This window comes from Nannospalax galili, unplaced genomic scaffold, assembly GCF_000622305.1.
Source record: "Nannospalax galili isolate Female #2095 unplaced genomic scaffold, S.galili_v1.0 scaffold853, whole genome shotgun sequence".
NCBI classification, from domain to species: Eukaryota; Metazoa; Chordata; class Mammalia; order Rodentia; family Spalacidae; genus Nannospalax; species Nannospalax galili.
The window spans coordinates 42,286-64,496 of record NW_008332825.1 but is presented as its reverse complement, the minus strand read 5'-3'; the positions used below and the strand labels follow the sequence as shown (position 1 = coordinate 64,496).

Here is a 22,211-nt window from a genome sequence, read left to right as displayed (position 1 = left end):
GTAAAAAGGCCCATATGATCCAACCCTGATTTTAAAGGCCCAATTTTACATAGGAAAGTCTAGAGCCTCAGCCAGGACCCCATAGTTAAAGGCTCTTGAACACTGACTGGAGCTTCACAGGGCTCAGGACCCTGGCAATCACAAGTCACCAGCTTACCTCAGGGCTGTGCGATACCAAGAGGGCCATGGCTCTGGTGCCACATGGCAGGGACTCTGATCCTAGGCACCCTAGCAGTCTGGCAGTGTGCCTGAAGGCCTGCTTGGGCTTCCTCAGTGGGCATGGACCCTGGAAGTGCAGAAGTTTGCATGGCATGTCCTACCCTAGCCACTCCACACACATCACCAAGGAAGACCCCACTCTTCTTCACAGACACCCCCACCTGGCCACTGGGACACATGTATTTGCAATCTCTGGTCCTCAGAGGTCCAGATTCCTCAACACAGCCTTTGGGCACCACCCCTCACCACCATCTTCCATATGTTAGGGTGACAACTCTACAACTTAGCAGGAACTTCTCCCAATTCAACTGCACCTGAACTGCTACCTCATGTTTCCTCACAGCTGCCTCCTCCTCCTCCCGGAACTTCCAGGGTCAGAATTCAGTTCTCCCTCCTCAGCTCTCCCATGTTGACTGCCTCACCACCCTCACTGTATATGTATCCAGGTGAGAAGGAGTTGTACAGGTCCTCTACCCTGTGACACGGTATGGAGACATGTCAACTTGTATTGAGCTCCCTCCTCATAAGGAATATGAAGCAGGCCCTGCAGGGACCTGGCTGACTGGCAGTTGTGGAGATGTGTTTGTGCCAGTGAGGACTTGGGCCCCACCTCCAGCTTTCAGGAAGAGAAAAGATTAAAAATAATAGCTGTCATTTACTGAGTGCCCAGTATGCCAAGCAGGTGAGACGTAATTGCCCCTAATCACCCTGATGAGGAGGACATGAAGAAATCAAGGCTCAGTTGGATTAGGTAGGTGATCTGCTAACATGCCAGGCTAGTAGGTGGCAGAGTAGGGTTCATATTCACGAGTCTGACAGCCCTAGCCTGGCTGTGGACCACAGTATTAGTGTCAGAGTGCCTTCAATACTGGGGTAAGAATCCAGAGCTCCACTGAGGGCCCACAGGCAATGGTTCACCAGCTTAGGGCTGTCCCAGGGGCTCCCCTTCAAAGCCAGTGACAACCTTTCCATTTCCTGTCTAGTAGAGGCAACACCTCTCACTCCTTGGCTCAGCTCTGCAAACCCTCTATGTCCAAATGCATAGATTCAGGGGGTTGGGTGTAAAAGGCCATAAGGACCCAGCCCTCTGGGAAAACTGGATGGATACTACAGAGGAGGAAGGGAGGAAGGGTGGATGCGGTAAGGCTTAGGGCTTCCTGGAAAAGGCAGTGACCAAAGCTATCTGAAGGCTGACTGTCTCTCTCCATTCCCCGGTCCATCACCCTCTGACTCGGGAGCCCACACAAACACTCAATCTGGGTCTTCGCTCAGGCAATAACCACCACTGAAATGCCTCCTTGTCACAGACACATGCAGACACACAAACCCCCACCTGGCCTGGAAAATTCCTCTCCACAGCCAAAGCCCACCTTGGCCATCTACACCATCATCCCCAAGGGAGAGTTGTGCTCTAGGCTTCTGGGTTCCCCACGACATACCTATGACTCTTTAGTAGTGCTGATATACTCTAAGTCACATACGCAAACACATGAGCACTTACACACACATACACATACACATACATAGTTCCTTGGTGTCCCCTGCTGCCCCTGTCATACATCTGCAGAACTCAAATATGTGGATGATTTGTTTAAATGCTTGCAGCCTTGTAGTACGTGAGAGGTTAAAATGCTAAGATCACTTCAAAGCAAACGATATATGCCACAATTCAAACCCAACAATGGAACTGGAGGACCCAAAAAGCCCACAGGCTGGCCATGCATGACAGGTATCGTTCACCACACAGAAGCTGTGACAATGCAACAAGATGACACTCAGGAGGCACCCAGCACCATGCCTGAGTAAGGATAATGACTCGGCCAGGGCCACCTTGGTGTTTTCAGCAGGTCCAAGACACAGATACACTCAAGTCACCAAAGTCGAAGCAGGCAGGCTGGCTCTATCACTTGGCATTCTTCAAACTTCTTTGGCCATGACCCAAAATAAGAACTGTGTCTAACCCTGGGACACACACCACACACCACTGCCACACTTGCAGCAGAAGTTCCACAAAGCCCTTATCCTCACGGAGAGGCCACACAGATATCCCCTCATCTCTTCCTGCATCTCCAGCTGAGTACACAAGCCACTCACAGCCTTCTGGAAGGAAAGTCAAGCCTCACTTACCCAGGGTGTCCGAGCCGCTCTCCACCGTCTCATTGACCTTCCTTGCAACTCTGGCCACAGCCTCGCCCATCTTCCTCAGCATGCAGATGTGGGTGTCCTGCTCCCAGCCTTCAGGCCGGTTTGCTGCTCACAAAGGGGTCTGTGCCTAAGGAAGATACAGGGCCATGAAGCACCAACCTGCCAGCCAGGGTCCCATGACCAGCATATTCTTCCCTGGGGACCTAGGCTCCTAGGAAGCAACAGGCCACTCACCTCCTCTGATGGGACCCAGAGCCCAGGCCACACAGCTCAGCCTTTGCAGGAGCTGATCTAATCTACTCAGAGGGTGAGGGCAGCTGAGCCTTACCACTTTTCTGGAAGACCTGATATGCATGACCTCACCAGACACAGGACCTGAACCAGTGGCTAGGCAGGTATGAGGGCTCAGGTGGTATGCATTGGCCAGTGACTCAACAGGTGGAGCAGGATATTGGAGAGGAGGCAGGGCCCAGTCAATTGCAGAGGAAAGATACCTAACCTATCCTGCAGCCTCCTGGCCAGGGCTTTATCCACCAAACTGCGCTAGTTCCCCTGCTCACTGCTCCCATCTGCCAAGTCCCTACTGCACACTAGGAAGCGGGGTGCCAGGGAAAATGGGTACTCAGAATCTACAAGTGAGTGGTCTCTAGGAATTTCAAATCTTAGCCAGGATGGAAAGGATACAGTGTTAGCCCACAGGCTTCATTATCAGTGCAGCTCATAGCTGAATTTATCTGCAAGCAAAGGGGCGGTGCTGAAAAAGAGAAGGGAAATTGGATCACTAGGGGACAAGATGCTTAAAGGGGGAGGAAGACAAATGATAAGGCGCTGTAGAGGCATAATACAATTGTAACATTAAGATGTAAAAAGCAGGGGCTGTAAAAAGTTAGGGTGCTTGCCTAACATTCACAAAGCCTGGGGTTCAAGTCTCAGCACCACATAAACCTGGCATGGTAAGGTATACCTGTAATCCCAGCGCTAGGGAGGTAATGGGTAAAGGATCAGAATGTCAAGGTCTTCCTCAGCTACATAACAAGTTCAAGGCCAGCCTGTGCTATATGAGACCTTGTCTCAAATAAATAAAGGAAAAGAAAAAAGACATAAAGACATAAAAATACCTCCAACTCCCTGTTATTGCAAAGAAACTAAAGCACAGAGAATGGTTAAGTGCCTGGGACAAGGTCAAAGTCAAGGTCACATTAGTGAGTGACCAGACCCAACCAGATCAGGCCAGTTCTACGGCCAGCATTCACTTCTTTTTTAAAAATTTATTTATTTATTATTTTTACTTTATGTGTATGAGTGTATTGCCTGTGTGTAGGTAGGTGCATCCGTGTCCTGCAATGCCCAAGGAAGTCAGAAGAGGGCATCAGATCACCTGGAACTGGAGTTACTGATGGTTGTTAGCCACCATGTGGATGCTGGGATTCAAACCTGGGTCTTCTGTCAGAACAGCCAGTGCTCTTGACTACTGAGCCATCTCTTCAGCACCCCCCAAACATTGACTTCTTTACAAAGTCACTCGCATTAACCATATCACCCATAAAGGGAACTCAACGTCAAGACCAAAGTCCTTCTTTGTCCTGAATCTGATCTTGTCCCCAATCCCAGCTTCACAGGCAGATGAAGGAACTCCAGGAAGCCCACACTACTCAAGGGTCAGAGGCAGAAGAGCGGGAAAGGCAAAGAAAAAAAGATGTGGGGTCAGTATTCAGAGTGGCCAAGCAAAGCAGGCAAGGCTAAGCCCACCTCTTTGCTTGGGAGGTTAATGGTGTGTAGCACGTGGGTCCCACCAAGAGACTGACACAGAAAGGCCAAGACATGTTGTGATGGGAAAAATCAAACACCCAACTCTACCACTGAGTAGCTGGGAAGTCTGGGAGAGGGCCTCAACCACACTGAGCCCATTTCTTCTCTGAAGAGGGTCTAGCAACACCCCCTTGCTAAGTACACGTGATTCTACAAAATATGTGGGCCTGCCTAGTACTGAGTCCAGGACTCATAAATACACAAGGAAAATCAGAGCGAGGATAGAGCACCAAGTCTCTGTGTATGAACCACGCATGTGACTCTGAAAACACCTCAGGGGAACTCATCCTTAAGGAATGAGTAGTCCCCATCTCTCCACTCCCAGAAAGTGTCCCTGGACTGGCCTGGCCTTCAGTGTTCTCTCCTTGCTCTGAGCTTCAACAGCACTCAATGACAAACACAAGTCACTGGGATTGTTTGATGAGCTTTTCTCTCTCTCTCTCTCTCTCTCTCTCTCTCTCTCTCGTGTGCGCTTGATCTCTTTCTCTCTTTCTCTGTCTCTCTCTCTCTCCCCAACTCCATTGGTCTGTAAGCATATCTATCACATGCTTGTTCCCTATATGTTATACCTCAAGAGCAAACACAGACACTTAATAAGTACTCTCCAGTGGTGATGATCAACATATACCATTTGGGCTTCCAATCTGAATACACTCTTAAAACCTGAATATAACTAAGTCTAAGACTTTTCCAACAAGTCTAAGACAGATTGTAAATTGAAGAGTCATTAAGTTCAAATGCCTAAAAGATGGGTAGCCTGTGTAACGTGGGCCAGTGAGTGACAGTGGGGAACAGAAATGACTGCAGCAAACTAAACCCAACAACTGCACCATGCTGCCTATATAAGCCCATCCCCCTAAGGATGAATCACAGCTTTGCTGGACTAAGGTGACTTACTCAGTTTTGCGGTTATTTGTTGTGAATGTGTATGATATGTATGAGTGTGGGTACAAGTGTGTCATGGGCTAAATCTGGAGGAAAGAGAACAACTTTCAGGAGTGCTCTTTGATCTCTCCAGGGATCAAACTCAGGTTATCAGAAATGGCAGCAAGCACTTTTACCCAATGAGCTGTCTCACCAGCCCCGGAGTGACTTATTTTAACCCCTTTATGTATGGGGAAACTGAGGAATCAAGAGAGAATGCTAATCAGTTAGATGGAAACGGAGAACTCAGGTGTCCTAATTCTCAGCCTAGGACTATTACCTCCATACCATGTCCTCTCCTTTTCCCTCTGATATTCATCATCAATAATCATAAATACGTATTGAGCATGTTAGGGTTAGGGCATAGGAATGAAAATTGTGGTAGCACACACTTCTGATCCTACCACTCAGGAGGCAAGAGGCAGGTAGATCTCTGTAAATTCAAGGCTAGCCTGTTCTATATAGTGAGTTCCAGCCAACCAAAGACACATGGTGAGACCCTGACAAAAAATAAAAGAGAAAAATTACAAAACTTACTTGTGATTCTGACAGAGAAGAAATTTCTGAATATCAGAACTGAGACAGAGAAAAACTGACAAGATGCCCAGGGTCTTTGCTAACCTGGTCTAATAGACCAGGCTATCAATTAGCTACAATGCCTGCAATTCTACTAGCTGCCACCAGGTGGAGATGGTACCTTAGGCCATTAATGAAAGGAGTCAGTGGACACAGGCCTCTGAACAGGAACTTACATTGTCTGGGTGTCAACACAACTCATTAGGAAAAAGGGATCCCTTGCTCTAAGGATGTGCTGGGACAGCACAGATATGGCCTAGGTGGCCCCCCAAAACATCAAAATGTTACCTGCCCAAATTCACTAGATAGCTACCCACACCTCACCAAAAACTACTTCTTCCCTACCACGTGGGAGAATTGCTCCACCAGGTCCAGTTGGTCATTCCTCTCCCAGGTCAGATGACAAAGCAGGCATGGCTGTGAGATGGAGAGGTGACAGGTCACATATTGTATAGGGCCCAAGACAGGGTAGCAGGGCTCCAGACCTGAGGGAAAACAAGTTTGGAGTAACATGGGGCTGGAGTGGACTTCTGACCCTCCAAAGAGCACCCAGAAGACCACCCAGCTGAGCTTAGTGCTGGGCCCCCAATACTAGGCTTGTCTGACGAAACCTGCAGGTATTTGTTTAGCATTTGACAGATGCTCAGAAAGGTTGGGGAGGGGGAGATAAAGACAGCTATTACTGGGCCTGGTGGCACCGGCCTGTAATCCCAGATACTCAGTAGACTAAAGGGGAGACTCCCAAGTTCAAGAACTGTCTGGACTACAGAGCAAGTTCAAGAGATCAACTTAGTGAAATCTTTCTTATGGCCCTGGGTTCAATCTCAGTAGTGGTGAGGGAGCAGAGAGAGACAGCTGTTCTTTTTTATTTTCAATTTTTGAAAAGAGAAACAGACAACTGTCCAAGCCAAACAAGAGAATGACAGCAGTGGGCTGCCTCTAGGGCAAAAGGGTCCTGTCTATACGAACAATTGGAGGTCATCACAATCTGCACATCAGCACCATTTGAACAATCAAGGCATGAGTCATCCTTTCTGGAACCATAATGAACCACATACCCAGACACAGGCCCCAGCCCTGTCCCACAAGCCTTTGGGCTCCTGAAGGCATCTGGTCAACCCCTCACACTAAGGTGGTGGGAGCAGAGAGTCAGGAACTATCCACAAGGGAGAGAATCAGGAGCATGCAGCCCACATGGGCCTGCTCTGAGCCTGGGGTGTTTTATCTAGTGCCACCAATCCCAGGTCTGGCGGGGGATAATGAATATGGTGGTACAGCCCTGAAATCCCAGCACCAGGGTGCTAGAAGCAAGGAGGATCTTGAGTTCCAGGCCAGCCTTGGTTGCAGAGCAAGACCCCATCAAAAAAAACAGAACAAAACACTGGGGCGGGGTGGGGGGAATGATAAGAGAGGGAAGAAGAAGAGGAAGAGTAGAGGAGAAAAGTGGTGGGGAGAGAAGAATTTTCAAAGACAGCACTCCAAACCCCAAGGCCCTCAGACTTAAGGATTAAACCCTCTCCCATCTTACTTTCCCTTCCCCTACAGCTTGTGCCACAGCCCCAGGAAATGTTTAAATCTATCATCTACTGATCACCATCTATAAAGCCCAGAGATGGAGGACACTTAGAGGTGTCCCACCTTTTGACACTGAGACACGACACAACACTGTCATCTACAGATACGTTAGGCTGGATTCATAGCTATTCTGGGACACATGTGGCCTGCAGGCCACAGACAGGTCAGACATGCCTGATAGAGAACAAGCTTCCCATGGGAGGCAGAATGAGCCATATGCAAGAACAGCCTGACACCAGGCTGGAGGGGCATGGCCTCAGAGGGAGGAAACAGGATGCCAACAGCAGGTGCACAAAGACATGCCAGAGAGGAGACAGAGACAAGCGCCAATCTGTTCTGGATCATTGGAGGCCTTCCCAGAAAGCTGTCTTCTGAGGGGCACAACAAATCAGAGCCAAGTTCTGGAAAGTTCTCAGTGTGTCAAGCAGCCAGTTGTAAAAGTGAAATACCACCTTCTTCAGCAGTGCTGTCAAGCAAAGTCCCTGGTGGTATCTCACTTTTGAGCCTGTCCTTTGCAAACCATTAAGTGCTTTACACATTAAGGCATTACCAATGCATAGGTGATTCAACAGCAGCAGAGCAGACGTTTGGCATATAATAAACTGAATTGCTTAGCAAACGCTGCAATGCTGAACTTGTGCAACTGTTCTGCCAGAACCTGGATTCAAAGCTGGGGGCAGGGGTACTTAAACCGTGACTATAGCGCTAATTCGGCCTTTACCGGTGAGAACTACCTTATCTGCAGCCCCAAGACCTCTGCAAAGGAGCCACTGCGACACCCCAGGCGCATCAGCTGCTCCTATATTTAGTTACTCGTGTGGTCAACTGGGAACTTTAGAGCTGGCAGCAGCTCTGCAGGGCAATCGGAGCCTCCACAGCCATGTGCACGAGCTGCCCCCACCGCTGGTTAGTCAGGCTTTTCCGCCATGCCAATGCCAGGGACCAGTGTGGGGAGGTGAATGCTGCAGGGCACAGTGACCCCAAAGGCCCACTCGAGGTCAAAACCGAGTTGACCCACTTTCCCACCCAGAGTTAAGAGCCCGCTGGGGCGTGAGCAGGGCACATCAGCGTCTGGTTTCTGAGCCTTAGGGTTTGGGGATTCCCGCGTGAATATCTGGATTTTGTTCCCCCACACACCCTGGCTGTACACAGTGGCCAAAGCCAGGATCCCTGGACCCTGCGAGCCAGACACCCGTCTCACCCCATGCCCAGGCTGGTGATCGCAGGGGCCGGGGGCTTGCCACGCGGCTAGAGACACGCTCCAGCTCGGCACGCCTGCACCCCAAGCGGAAGCAGACCTTGCAAGGGGCACTTCGAAGACCAAATCCGCAGCAGCGTCTCCCAGCACCCGCGCTTCCCCGGAGAAACGGAAGCAGGGCCGCCCGGGAGTACTTCCCGCGACCCACCCACTCCCACGACCGATCACCGGCCAGCTGCAAGGTGCCAGCCAGGCCCGGCGCCTCCACGGCCCCTGGGCACTTCGGGAGTCGCCTTTCGGTGCCACAGGGTGACCTGGGGGAAGGGAAGGGCGGCTCCCCAGCCCGGGACTATGTGATCCCGCCTCCCGCAGCCCCTGCAGCGTTCAGCCTCAGACCACGTTTCCTCTGCGCGGCGCGAAGCGTGTGGCCGGGTTTCGGGTCACTCTGGGCTGCACTTACGGCGACAATGCCTCCTAGCGCCCCGCGCACGCAGTCACGCTCCGACAGCCGGCGCCCGCTTCCCACTAGAGTTCCCGGCCCGATGGGCGGAGTCCGCGGGGCAGCGGGCTGTGCGCGCACCGCCGCTCAGCCAATCGTTATGCCAGGATGGGAGCCGGGGCGGAGCGAGGACCGAGCCCCAGCGGCGAACACCAATCCGCAGCGGGCTCCTCCTGCGCGCTTGGGAACGCAGGGAGGAACCGCTTTGTGTGAGGCTCCTGGAGCTGGAGTGTTGGGGGCGCGCTTGGGTGGACCCTAGGGTTAGATCAAGGAACTTGGAAAAACCTGAGGATGGAAAATGGGGAACTTTTTACACAATGCCTTTCCGGCATCCGTTCAGCTTCTCTGAGACTATAATTCAGGCTGATCCCCACTTCCTCACCTCTCTAAAAGCTCGGGTTAAACCTGGGTGGTGGCGCATGCCTTTAATCCCAGCACTTGGGAGGCAGAGACAGGCAGATCTCTGTGAGTTCGAGGCCAGCCTGGTCTACTTAGCCCCTTTAATAACCACGACCATCCTCACCTCCCACTTTGTATGAGAAAGGGTTTCTTGGTCACTCCTGCATACACTACACTAGCTGGCCTGCAAACTCCAGTTAGTCTCAAGTTCCATCTAGAAGTAAGAGTACTGGGATTACAGACTCTCATTAATGGATCCAGTGGGTTTTGGGGGTCCAAATACCGGACCTCAAACTTGTAGAGCAAGCGGCTTTACCCACTGAGCCACTTCCTTAGCACCTAGATTGACTCTTAAAGGAGGGGGCAGTGGTATGTCTTTATCAGAAAGCCTCCTGGGGCTGGAGGGATGGTCCAGTGGTTAAGAGTGCTTGTTGCTCTTGCAGAGGACCAGAGTTTGAGTCCTAGCATCCATATCATCACCCTCTTAGTGCAGTAGGCAGTTGGTCAGCCTCATAACCTAGCACCCATGTCTGGCAGCACACAAATGCCTGCAACTCCAGCTCCAGGGGATGTGATGCTCTCTCTGGCCTCCAGGGGCACTGCACTAGCATGCGCACACTGACACATACACTTTTTTTTTAAAAAAGAAGTCCAGATCCAATGTGTTCCAGGCCTGTTTTTATTTATTTATTGGTCTTTTTGAGAAAAGTTCTCCCTATTGCCCCGGCTAGCCTGGAACTCGACAGAGTTCAGCCTGCTTCTGTCTCCCGAGTGCTGGGATTAAAGGCATGAGCCACTCTGCTAATATCTTCATAACTACCTAACATGACCACATACTCTTTATAGGGAATGTGGGAAGATAACAGAGATGAGGTCCTGTCTTACCCTCTAATATATACACATGCCTTAACTATGGGGAGGTCTGGATAAAGAATCTTGAATTCTAGTTCTGGGGACTTAAGCAGTTCAGCACATTCCTTAGGGTCTTGGGTTGGTGTCCCTCTAAAAAATATATATTATAGTCCCAATTCCCAGAGCTAGGGTTGTAGCTCAGTTGATAGAGTGATTGTATATGCACGAAGCCCTGGGTTTGACCCCCAGCACCTCATAAATTGGGCATGATGGTGCATGCCTATAATCTTGGCACATAGATGGGAGAAGTAGGAAGATCAGGAGTTCAAGATTGATTATCCTCATCTATCTACCTGGTTCAAACCAGCTTGGACTACCTGAGACCCTGTCCTCTCCCCCCAAATCCCCTAATCTCCAATACCTCAGGATGCAGTCTTATTGAAAATAGGATTATTATAGATGTCATTAGTTAAGAAAAGGTCAGACTAGGGACTGGAGAGATGGTTCCGCAGTTAAGAGCACTGGCTGCTCTTCCAGAGGACCTGAGTTCCATTCCCAGAGGCTAACCACCATCTGAAGCTCCAGTTCCAGGGGATCTAACGCCCTCTTCTGGCCTCCTCAGGCATTGCATGCATGGTCGCCCTTATATACATACAGGCAAAATACTCAAAATTAAAATTCAATCAAAACATTTTTTATAAAATGGTAAGGTCAGGGACTGGAGAGATGGCTCAGTGATTAAGAGCACTGGATGCTCTCAACTTTCCGTAACTATAGTTCCAGGGGAATCCAAAGCCCTCTTCTGACCTCCACAGGCATTGGACCATATATATGGGAGCATTTACACACATGCAGGCAATACACTCATACACATAAAATAAAAATAATAAAATATTTTTTAAAAAGGTAAGGTCAGGGCTGGAGAGATGGCTCAGCGGTTAAAAACACTGGCTGTTCTTGCAGAAGACTTGGGTTCAAATCCTAGCACCCACATGGCAGCTAAAAACTGTCCATAACTCCAGTTCCAGGGGATCCAACAGCTTCTTCTGTCCTCTGCAGGCATTGCATGACACAGGTACACTTACCTACATGCAGGCAACATACGCATACACATAAAATAAAATAAAATAAAATAAAATAAAATAAAATAAAATAAAAAATTTTTTAAAGGTAAAGTCAAGCTGGGCATGGTGGCGCTACGCCTTTAATCCCAGCACTGGGGAGGCAGAAGCAGGCAGATCTCTGTGAGTTCAAGGCTAGCCTGGTCTCATAGCGAGTTCCAGGACAGCTGGGGCTACAGAGAGACCCTGTCTCAAAAAGACCAAAAAAAAAAAAGGTAAGGTCATATTGCAACAGGTGTCCTTAGAAGGGAAACACATAGCACACGTGAAGATGGAGGTTGACATGGAGAGGCATGCCTGCAAGGTGAGGAATTAAAGGATAGTGGTGGACCACAAGCTAGCAAGAGCAGGTGCTCAGACCTCAAGTCCTCCAAAAAGGAGTCAACCCTGTCTGTCAAGTTCATTCTGATTTCTAGATTCCAGAACTGTGCAGGAATAAATATCTGTTGTTTTAAACCCCCCAACTGGGCACAGTGGCATGCCTGTTGTCCCAGCTATTGGGAAACTGGTATGTTTGTGCCTATGAGTTCAAGACCAGGCCAGGCGACATAACCAGACTTCATCTCAAAAGGCAAAAAGTAGGGCTGGAGAGATGGCTCAGCAGTTAAGAGCACTGGCTGCTCTTGCAGCCAACCCAGGTTCGATTTCCAGCATCCACATGGTGGTTAACAACCGTATGAAACTCCAGTTTCAGGGGATCCAATGCCCTCTTCTGACCTCCACAGGCAATGCACGACACGGGTGCACCCACCTACATTCAGGCAGTACACTCGTACACATAAAATAAAAATAATAAAAAATTTTTTTAAAGACAAAAAATTACAGGGTACCTAGGAAATGAAAGCAAGAAGTATGGCCCTAACTTGGAAAAAATCTGAAATGAGACAAATACCAGGACTTTTTGAACACCAACATAACACCACAAGTGAAAATTCCGTAACTTACCTCATGTGAGAGATCATAATCAATATAAAGGCCACTAAAAGTATTGTGTCGGGTAAACCATAATACTCATAATGATGAGGATGAAAGGGCAGGAGAGGGGGCCGGAGAGATGGCTCAGTGGTTAAGAACACTGTTCTTGCATAAGACCCGGGTTCAAATCCCAGCACCCACATGGCAGCTAACAACTATCCATAACTCCAGTTCCAGGGGATCCGACAGCCTCTTCTGTCCTCTGTGGGCACTGCATGACCTGGGTACACTTACCTACATGCAGGCAATACACGCATACACATAATATTAAAAAAAAATTTTTTTAAAGGGCAGGACAGATGGCTCAATGGTTAAGAGCACTGACTGCTCTTGCAGACAACCCAGATTTGCCTCCCAGCACCAACATGGTGGCTAACAATGGTCTGTAACTTCAGTTCTAGGAGATCAGACACCCTCTTCTGGCCTCTGTGGGCATTGCACGACATGGATGTAGTTACATACATGCAGGCAAAATACTCATACACATTTTAAAAAAAAGAAAAAAAGAAAAAGACAGACGTAGTGGTGCACAATTTTTGTATCAACACTTGGGTGGCAGAGGCAGGCAGATCTCTGTGAAATCAAGGCCAGCCCAGTCTACTTAGCAAGTTCCAGACCAGGCAAGGCTATATAGTGAGACCCTGTCTCAAAAACAAACAAAAACAAATAAACAAATCAAAATTTAAAATATTAACACTTCTAAGCTGGGCTAGAGAAAATGCATGGCTGTTAAAGGTTCAGGCTCACATCCCAAAAGACAAAATACCTTTAAATCAGATGTGGTGGTATATGCCTTTAATTCCAGCACTGAGGAGACAGAAGCAAGAGGATTTCTGTGAGTTTGAGGCCAGCTTGGTATACATAGTGAGTTCCAGGCCGGCCAAGACTACATAGTGGGACTCTGTCTCAAAAAAAAAAAAAAGTTGGGAAGGGAACTTGTGTGCAGACAGGCATGCCTAGAAAGACACTATGATGATCATCTGTACACCAGGGACAAACATCTGGTGCAGACCCTTCCTGGCAAGGCCCAGAAAAAGCCAGTCCTTAATTTTTATTTCAGAACGGAGAGACAGTGACTGTCTGCTGCTAAGCCACCCAATTTTTGGTCCTTTGTAGCAGCAGCCATAGTGAACAGACGTAAGTGTCTTCTTTCCCATTCTGTTTGCTTCACATGAATCCTTATCTTGCATGCGTTAAGGAAAAAGAACAGTGTATGGAAGCAAGATGTCAAGTCCCATGACTTGCATGAGTCAAACCCCCACATATCATCCTATGCCTCCCTGTGTCCTCCATGTGGTGGCTCCTCTGCCAGCAGCTGAATTCTCAGCAGCCAGAGACTGGGTGTCTCTCCAAGTCACTGCCAAAGGAGCAGTTCACCCTATCCACCTTCCAGAAGATTTAGCCTGGTGAGAGGTGCCCACCACAAGTCCCTTCTCCCGACTCCTACCCCACCCAAGTACAACAGGGTTTGCAAATCTAAGAAGCAGTTAGTTCCCCAGGGCTTGCACTGTATTGTAGAAAGTGAAGATTCAATCATACAAAAAGGACCCTGAGAAAGCATCTCCCCATCCTGAGTCACTGCAGGCCATATTCCTGATCTCTGCTGTATCAGTGTCACCCAGCAGTCAGCCTCATGCTCACACACAGGCTCAGAAAGCTAACTCCTGAGCATCTCCCCAGCTCTGTGCTAAGCTTCCCCTGTGCCAGACAACAAACACCAGGGAAATCAGCACATGCTACGATTCAGGGCCCCTTCTCTGCCTCCAAAGATAGGACTTAAAAGTGCCCTCTATTTTTCTTTTAAATTGACTTCTTTTAATTTTTATTTATTTTTGTATGTGTATGAGTGTTTTGCCTCCCTGTATATACAGTGTGTACAATGCCCATGAAGATCAGATGAGGGCATTGGATTCCCTGGAACTAGAGTTACAGATGGTTGCTAGCCGCCATGTGGGTGCTGGGAACCAAACCCAGTCCTCTAAAAGAGCAGCCAGTGCTCTTAACCACTGAGCAATCCCTCCAGCAGTGAAATCCTCCCTTTAAAAAGAAACTTAGCCAGGAGTGGTGGTGCAAGCCTTTAATCCCAGCACTTGGGAGGCAGAGGCAGGTGGCTATCTGTGAGTTCAAGGCCCACCTGGTCTACGTAGTGAGTTCTAGGACAGCTGGGGCTACTGGGAGACCCTGTCTCAAAAGACCAAAAAAAAAAAAAAAAGAAACTACATCATGACTGCAAATGGAAACTGTGTCCTTTCATTTGCTACAGTTAAAAAAATATAACCTTAAAAGTTAACTATACTTGGGGCTGTGGAGATGGCTCAGCTGTTAAGAGCACTGGCTGTTCTTGCAGAGGACCCAGGTTGGTTCCCATCACCCACATGGTGGCTAAGAGCGGTCCATAACTCCAGGGATCCAAAGCCTTCCTCTAGCCTCTGAGGGCACTGTATGCACAAGTGCACTTATATACATGAAGGCAAAACACTCATAAACATAAATAAATAAATAAATAAATAAATAAATAAATAAATAAATAAATAAATATAAAATTTTTTAAAAAGTAACTATATGATGCCAAGTGTGGCAGAGTGATGGTCTCATCACTGGGGAGGTTGAAACAGGAGGATTACTGCAAGTTTAAGGCCAGCTGGGGCTATATAGTAAGACCATCTCAACAAAAACCAAAAATATGAGGTTGGGGGCTGGAGAGATGGCTCAGCAGTTAAGAACACTGACTGTTCTTGCTGAAAACCCAGGTTCGCATCCCAGCACCCACATGGCAGCTAACAACTGTGACTCCAGTTCCAAGGGATCCATCAGCCCCTTCTGTCCTCCGTGGGCATTGCATTGCATGGGTGCACTTACCTATGTGCGGGATAAACATTCATACATATAAGAAATTTTTAAAAAATAATAAAATATTTTAAATATATATATAATGAAATCTAACAATTAAACTAGACGTGGTGACTCATGCCTGGGGGGATAAGGTAGGAAGAATTTGATGAGTCCAAGCCATCCTGTGCTACATAATAAGATCCTATCTCAGCCGGGCGTGGTGGCGCATGCCTGTAGTCCCAGCACTTGGGAGGCAGAGGCAGGCGGATCTCCATGAGTTCAAGCCAGCCTGTGCTACATAATGAGTTTCAGGCCAGCTGGGGCTACAGGGAGACCCTGTCTAAAAAAAAAAAAAATCCTATCTCAAAAAACAAAACAGGGTCTGGAAAGATGGCTCAGCAGTTAAGAATACTGGTTGTTCTTGCAAAAGACTGGGGTTCGCATCCCAGCGCCCACATGGCAGCTAACAACTGTCTGTAACTCCAGTTCCAGGGGATCCAACAGTGTCTTCTGTCTTCCGCAAGCATTGCATGACACAGGTACACTTACCTACATGCAGGCATAACACTCGTACACATAAAAATAATAAATAAAATATTTTTAAAAAATCAGGTGTGTTGCTGGAGTGGTGGTGCATGCCTTTAATCCTAGCACTCAGGGGCAGAGGCAGGCAGATCTCTGTGAGTTCGAGGCCAGCCTGGTCTACATAGCGAGTTCCAGGACAACTGGAGCTACAGGGAGACCCTGTCTCAAAAAGACAAAAAAAAAAAAAAAAAAAAAAAAAAAAAAAAAATCAGGTGTGGTGGCACACACCTTTGATTCCAACACTTGGGAAACCAAGACAGTAGGATCTCTATCAATTCAAGGCCACTCTGGTCTACAAAGTGAGTTCCAGGCCAGCCTGGATGCACACTGAGATTCTGTCCCAAGAACAAGACTGGAAAGATAGCTTAAGAGCACTGACTGCTTTTTCAGAGAACCCAGGTTCTGATCCCAGCACCTCTGTGGTACCTAATACCAGTCCATAACTCCAGTTCCAGGGGATCTGATGCCCTCTTCTGGCTTCCGTGGGCATTGCATGCACAGGTACACTTACATACATGTAGGCAAAACTCATACACATTAAAAAATAAAAATAAGCTGGGAGTGGTAGAACATGCCTTTAGTCCCAGCACTCAGGAGGCAGAGGCAGGCAGAGCTCTGTGAGGTCAAAGCTAGCCTGGTCTACATAGCAAGTTCCAGGCCAGCTGAACCTACAGGGAGATCCTGTCTCAATAAATATAATGTCTTTATAAATAAAATAAAATAAAAATAAACATTTTTAAAAAACAATAAAGAATAATTGGCATGGGTGAGGCTCTGGGTTCAATCCCTAGCACTGCCAAAAGCAAAACAACACACAGAAGAAAGCCTATAGTCCCAACTACTTGAATAGCTGAGGCAAAAAGATCATTTGAGTCTTGGAATTACACAGTGTGTGAGAAAGGGAGACAGAGAAGGGGGGGTGGAAAGGGGAAGGAATGAAGGAAGGAGGGAGAAAGCTGGGTTGAAGAGACTAACTCACATCCCTCCTCCCATACCACATACAGCTCTCACATCTTGGAAAGACACAAACTACAATCAAGAAAAAAGAGAGACTGATAGCATCAAGTTCAGAATTTCAAAGACAGTACTAGTTCCCAATATACTGGCCAAGTGCAGGAAAAGATGAGGCTTGGATAAGTCTTTCAGGGTGGGCTGAATTTCCATAGGAATGGAAGACCAAGAAGCAGAAAGATGGGAAAGGAGCAGGAAAGGAAGGACCATCTCCAGAGGACACTTAGCTGAGCAAGGGCTTTGTAGCAAGAAAGCATCTTGGAAACACCAAGGGTTCACTTTAGCTGAAGTGTGGGGATAAGGATGCAGAGGGACCACATGAGCATGTTCATTGATCCGACTGTGGCAGCCTTGGGTGCTAGGAAAAGAAGTTGTTGCAGAGGTGACTGGGTCCTTCAGGTAGTGTTTGCTAGATAAGTCACCTCAAATTTAGAGGCTTACAACAACCAAAGTGCAACTTCTCACAGTTCTGTAGGTTAGCTGGGCAGCTCCTCAGGTCTCCTGGGCTGATCTCTGCAGGCAGCTAGGCCCTGGCAGGGCCTTGGTGAGTATCTAGCAGGCTGTTTGTATGGGGAGCTCAGGGGGGACAGACTGTGGACTTGGTCCAGTGGCCATTCATCTCTCAGGAGGTCAGCCCAGGCAGAAGGGCCAGACCCAAAGCTGAAGCATCTGTCCAGCTTCTACTTGGGTCTCTGATTTGCTATGACCTCATTAGCGAAATCATAGCCAAACCCCGAGTCTGCATGAAAATGCACTGAAGGGTGAGTGGACAGGAAGAGTGGACATGTTGGAGACTGAAACAGTTTCCCATGGAGAGCTCTGGAGAACCTTGAGCAATGAGGTGAGGTGACTGGAGAGGTACCCTTTGATGAAGGGTGGGCATCCAGTTATGACAGGTGGCCACCAGTTGGGACAGTCACCACCAAAATAGTGGCCCATCTGACTGAGGCCTGTCTTGAGCCTCATAATACCTGCATTATACTACATTGACCTAGTAAGATCTCCACCCAGGCAGGACTGTGACACATTTTGAACTGTGTGCAAAGTGGTGCCTTTGCACAGAGCCTCCTCCCGTGCCTGGAAAAAGCAGGAATATTCAAATCCTTCCCCATAAAATGAAATATAGTCTTTTTTCCCAAATGTAATGCCTGTGGGACATTGCACTTTTCTGTAATAAGCTTGCACTTTGTGGTGCTGGTAAAATGGTTTAGCAGTTAAAAACATTTGCTGGACAATCATGACTACCAGAGTTCAGACCCCAGAATCCACATAACCAACCAGGCATCCCCACAAACCCCACTTTGAGGGGAGCAGAGACAGCAGGGCCACTGGGGCTTTGCTGGTTTCCAGTCTAGCTAAGAAAACACAAACCTCAAGATCAGGGATGAGACCCACTCACAAGTTAAGTGGAAAAAGGTAAAGACACCAGATGTTCTCTTCTGACCTCCACATATACATGCACACATCCATACACATTTATGCACAGACACTGACACAGAAACACATATACATAAAAATTTTTTAAATAACTTGTGAGGCTGGAGCGATGGCTCAGTGGTTAAGAGCACTGCTCTTGTAAAGGACCTGGTTTCAATTCCCAGCACCCACATGGCAACTCAATCATCCTCTTCTAGCCTCCCCACACACCAGGTACACATACATACAGGCAAAACACATGCATAAAATAAAAATAAATAAATAAACCTTTAAAAAAAACTTGAACTTATGGGGCTGGAGAGATGGCTCAGCAGTTAAGAACGCTGGTTGTTCTTGCAGAAGACCCGGGTTTGAATCCCAGCACCCACATGGCAGCTAACTGTAACTCCAGTCCCAGGGAATCTGACAGCCTCTTCTGACCTCCTCAGGCATTGCACAACATGGGTGCACTTACCTACGTACAGGAAATCCACGCATACACATAAAATAAAAATAATAAATAAAAAAAATTTTTTAAAGGGGCCAATGTAATTTTCTTAATAGTCCATATGCACAGCTAAAGGCCACACAACAAGCAATAATGCCAGATAGGAGACACCCTCCCCTGAGTTGTCTGCCAAGGTGGCCCAACGGACTCCCAGATAGTAACCCAGCACAGAACCGGGAAAACAAACAGCAGGCCCAATCCCATCCAAAGGAACATTGACAACTGACTCTTGCCAGACAAGGAACAGCCAACCCTCCCAAAATAAAGACCTCTAGATAGGCTGACCAGATTCCCCAAACGGACAAGTAGTGGGGAATGGCCGGGGGTGCTGACAACACAGAGGACAGTAGCAGGGATAACAGAGTACAAGGGCTCTAGTGAGGGGAGGGAGGCCATGGGAGGGCGCCACCCGGGAAGTGGGTGTACAGTCGAACAAGATGGCCTTGGATGCTCTGTGTGACATACACACACAGAAAAAAAAAATCAACAAATTTTAAAAATGTATTACATTTGAGGAGGAAGCATAAAAGTCTACGTCATATTAATTAGTAGAGGTGATGAACATCACCATTGAAATCCACCCAATGACTTCATAGACATACACAGGCACCAAGGATCCGAGTGCAAACGATCATGACTAGTAACAACCGGATACACACAGATTAGAGACCCATGCGCCAACATCTCAGAGCCAGTAGCAAAAACAATGAGTCCTTCTGCACGAAACAGTACACTCCAGAATAAAATGGAGATCTCCTTCAAGGATTAAAAACTCATTCAATCTTATGTCTCACAGGGCCCACAGTGAGTTCGATATTGTACAACTGTATTGACTCAACAGTGAACCTAGAAATTTTATAGCCACTTTTGAAGGAGCTGTGTCTTTGCTCTGGAAACTTACTGTTTTTAATGTTAAAAAAAAAAAAAAAAACAAAAAAAAACACCTTGAACTTTTTCCCTTTAGAACTGGTTTGTGTCTAATTTCAATCCTGGGCCAGAAAGATGATTCAGTAGGTAAAGGTGCTTACTGCTGAGACTGACGACCTGAGTTCAATTCCCAGGATCCACAAGGTGGAAGGAGAGAACCAACTCTCTTTTTTTGGTCTTTTTGAGACAGGGTCTCCCTGTAGCGCCAGCTGACCTGGAACTCACTATGGAAACCAGGCTGGCCTGGAACTCACAGAGATCCACCTGCCTCTGCCTCCTGAGTGCTAGGATTAAAGGCGTGGGCCACCACTCCCCACTTAAGTGTTTAATTTCTATCCTACAGGAAAGGAAGTGCCAACTCAGCTGGGAACAACACTGTAATAAAACACCATTTATGGAACAGAATGTTTATGAAACATAGGGAAAGACAACAGGGTTAAAAAGTCACCTATAGCCTTCCCTCCAAAGGTAGTTGCAGTTCTCATTTGAAGCATGTCCTTCCAGTTAGAGATTTACAGACTTTTTCCTGAAAACCACCATTTTGTACATGCAGTTTAGAAACCTCTTTGCTGATTTCGCCAAAGAATTCCTCTTGGTGAGTTAGAGGCTTCCTTAGCAGGTAGGTCAAACAGCGAAAGTCTTTTAAAGAAAATGCCCTGGCCTCAGGCAAGGTTGGAAAGAGGGAGAGGCTCACTAGGATACAAAATTTAAGGATGCACTACTTCTTTAGTGCCAACCCTCAACTTGCAGGTTCCTGAAAGTCAGCACCTCCTTAAATGTTGCAGTCAGCCACCTGGTTTGCCTCACCCCAGTCCACCTTCCCCCACCCCCCCACACACCCAGGAAGAAACAGAGCCAGAGCTAGAAATGGAACTTGGAAATGGAACTTAAAGTGTGCCAGGGTAGAGAGTGTCTCCCTGGAGTTTTGGAGGACAGCTGTGTCTGCAGGCACACTGAGACTCAGCTCTCTTCTCAGGGAGCTTCTCTATTAGAGTGAGCTAAGATGCTACAGTAAAAACTCAGAAAACACTACAGCTCCACTTATTTTCCTCTGGAAATAAGTGCGCCTGGAGAGGCTGATATCACTGCTCCAAAACCCACAAGGCCAGTACCTCTGGCACCTTCAGCAGGATCCTTCCTGCTCTGGGCCAAGGTCAAGCTGCACCTACAGCACTTCTGAGGTGACAGGAGAAGCAGAGCCACTCTGCCTTTAAAGTGCTAACCCACGTGGTACAAACATCACTTTCTCTTACATGCCAAAGTCCTGATTTAGTCCCTCCCAGGACCCTACCTAGCTGCAAGTGAGTCTGGGAAATGTAGTCTCTGGCTAGTGAGCATATGCCCAGACAAAACTTGTTGATTTTTCTTTTTCGCATTAAATCAGTTGCCTATTTGAGACAGGGTCTCCATGTAGCCCCAGCTGGTCTGGCACTGGCTATGTAGACCAAGCTGGCCTTGAACTCACAGAGATCTGCCTGCCTCTGCCTCCCAAGTGCTGAGGATCTGGTGGTTTCTTCCGGTCTCTAAGGGCACCAGCACATACATGATACACATACAAACAGGCACACACATACAAATAAACAAGAATTTAGTCTTTTATTTTTATTATTATATAATTTTTTTTCCTTTTTTTTGGTCTTTGAGACAGGGTCTCCCTGCAGCCCCAGCTGGCCTGGAACTGGCTATGTAGACCAGGCTGGCCTTAAACTCACAGAGATCCACCTGCCTCTGCCTCCCATGTGCTGAGATTAAAGCACATGTCACCATGCCCAGCCTACATACATTATTTTTATTTTATGTGTATGAATGTTTTGCCTGCATGTATGTAAGTGTACCACATGCGCACAATGCCCACAGAGGCCAAAAGAGGGTGTCAGATCCCCTGGAATTGGAGTTACAAATGGTTGTTAGCTGCCATGTGGTTGCTGAGAATCAAATCTGGGTCTTAAACACTGAGTCATCTCTCCAGCCCAAACAACAACAAATTTTTTTAAATATTTTATTATTTTTATTTTTAATGTGTATGAGTGTATTGCCTGCATGTATGTGAGTACACCCATGTCATGCAATGCCTCAGAGGTCAGAAGAGGGCATCGGATTCCCCTGGAACTGGAGTTACAGGTCTCCAAGGGTACCAGCACACATGTGATACACATACAAACAGGCACACACACACAAATAAACAAAAAAATAGTATTTTATTTTAATTATTATTTTTATTATATTACTATTTATATTTTATTTATATTAGTATTTATTTTTATTATATTTATTTTTATAAGGACGGTTCATAGCCGCCATGTGGGTGCTGGGAATCGAACCTGGGTCCTGTTTAACCGCTGAGACATTTCTCCAGCCCCAACGACAAAAATTTTTGAGGTGAATAATGACCGAAGAAGACACGCAAGATTAACCTGTGGCCTCCACACATGTGCACATACGTGCATCTGCATACAAAATCATTTTGACTAGACATGGCTCCATCCATAACACTGCATGTACTTGTATCTATTAAGCATGTGGCATTTCATGGGCCTTTGTTTTTTGGATGAGGGTCTCACTCTTGCTCAGGCTGGCCTGGAATTCTTGGGCTCAAGTCAGTCTCTAGCCTCAGCATCCTGAGTAGCTGGGACTATAGTT

At 47.4% G+C, this 22,211-nt stretch overlaps 1 protein-coding gene across 9 annotated transcripts in view; it reads right to left on the bottom strand.

The window, feature by feature from the left end:
* The window catches only part of Lrrc20 (leucine rich repeat containing 20), a 133,352-nt gene that overhangs the window by 101,376 nt on the left and 9,765 nt on the right, over positions 1-22,211 (bottom strand). For 4 of the 9 annotated variants that reach the window (XM_029560949.1, XM_029560953.1, XM_008827788.3 and 1 more), the window contains exons 1-2: positions 8,907-9,021; positions 2,347-2,491 (exon numbers count right to left, since the gene is read on the bottom strand). In XM_029560949.1, the coding sequence (XP_029416809.1) occupies positions 2,347-2,428 (82 nt within the window). In that variant the 5' untranslated portion in view covers positions 2,429-2,491; positions 8,907-9,021. Of the gene's footprint in view, positions 1-2,346; positions 2,492-6,018; positions 6,159-8,449; positions 8,495-8,546; positions 8,849-8,906; positions 9,022-22,211 lie in introns of those variants that run through there. The other 5 variants (XM_008827789.3, XM_017796814.2, XM_029560950.1 and 2 more) reach the window with 5 other exon arrangements.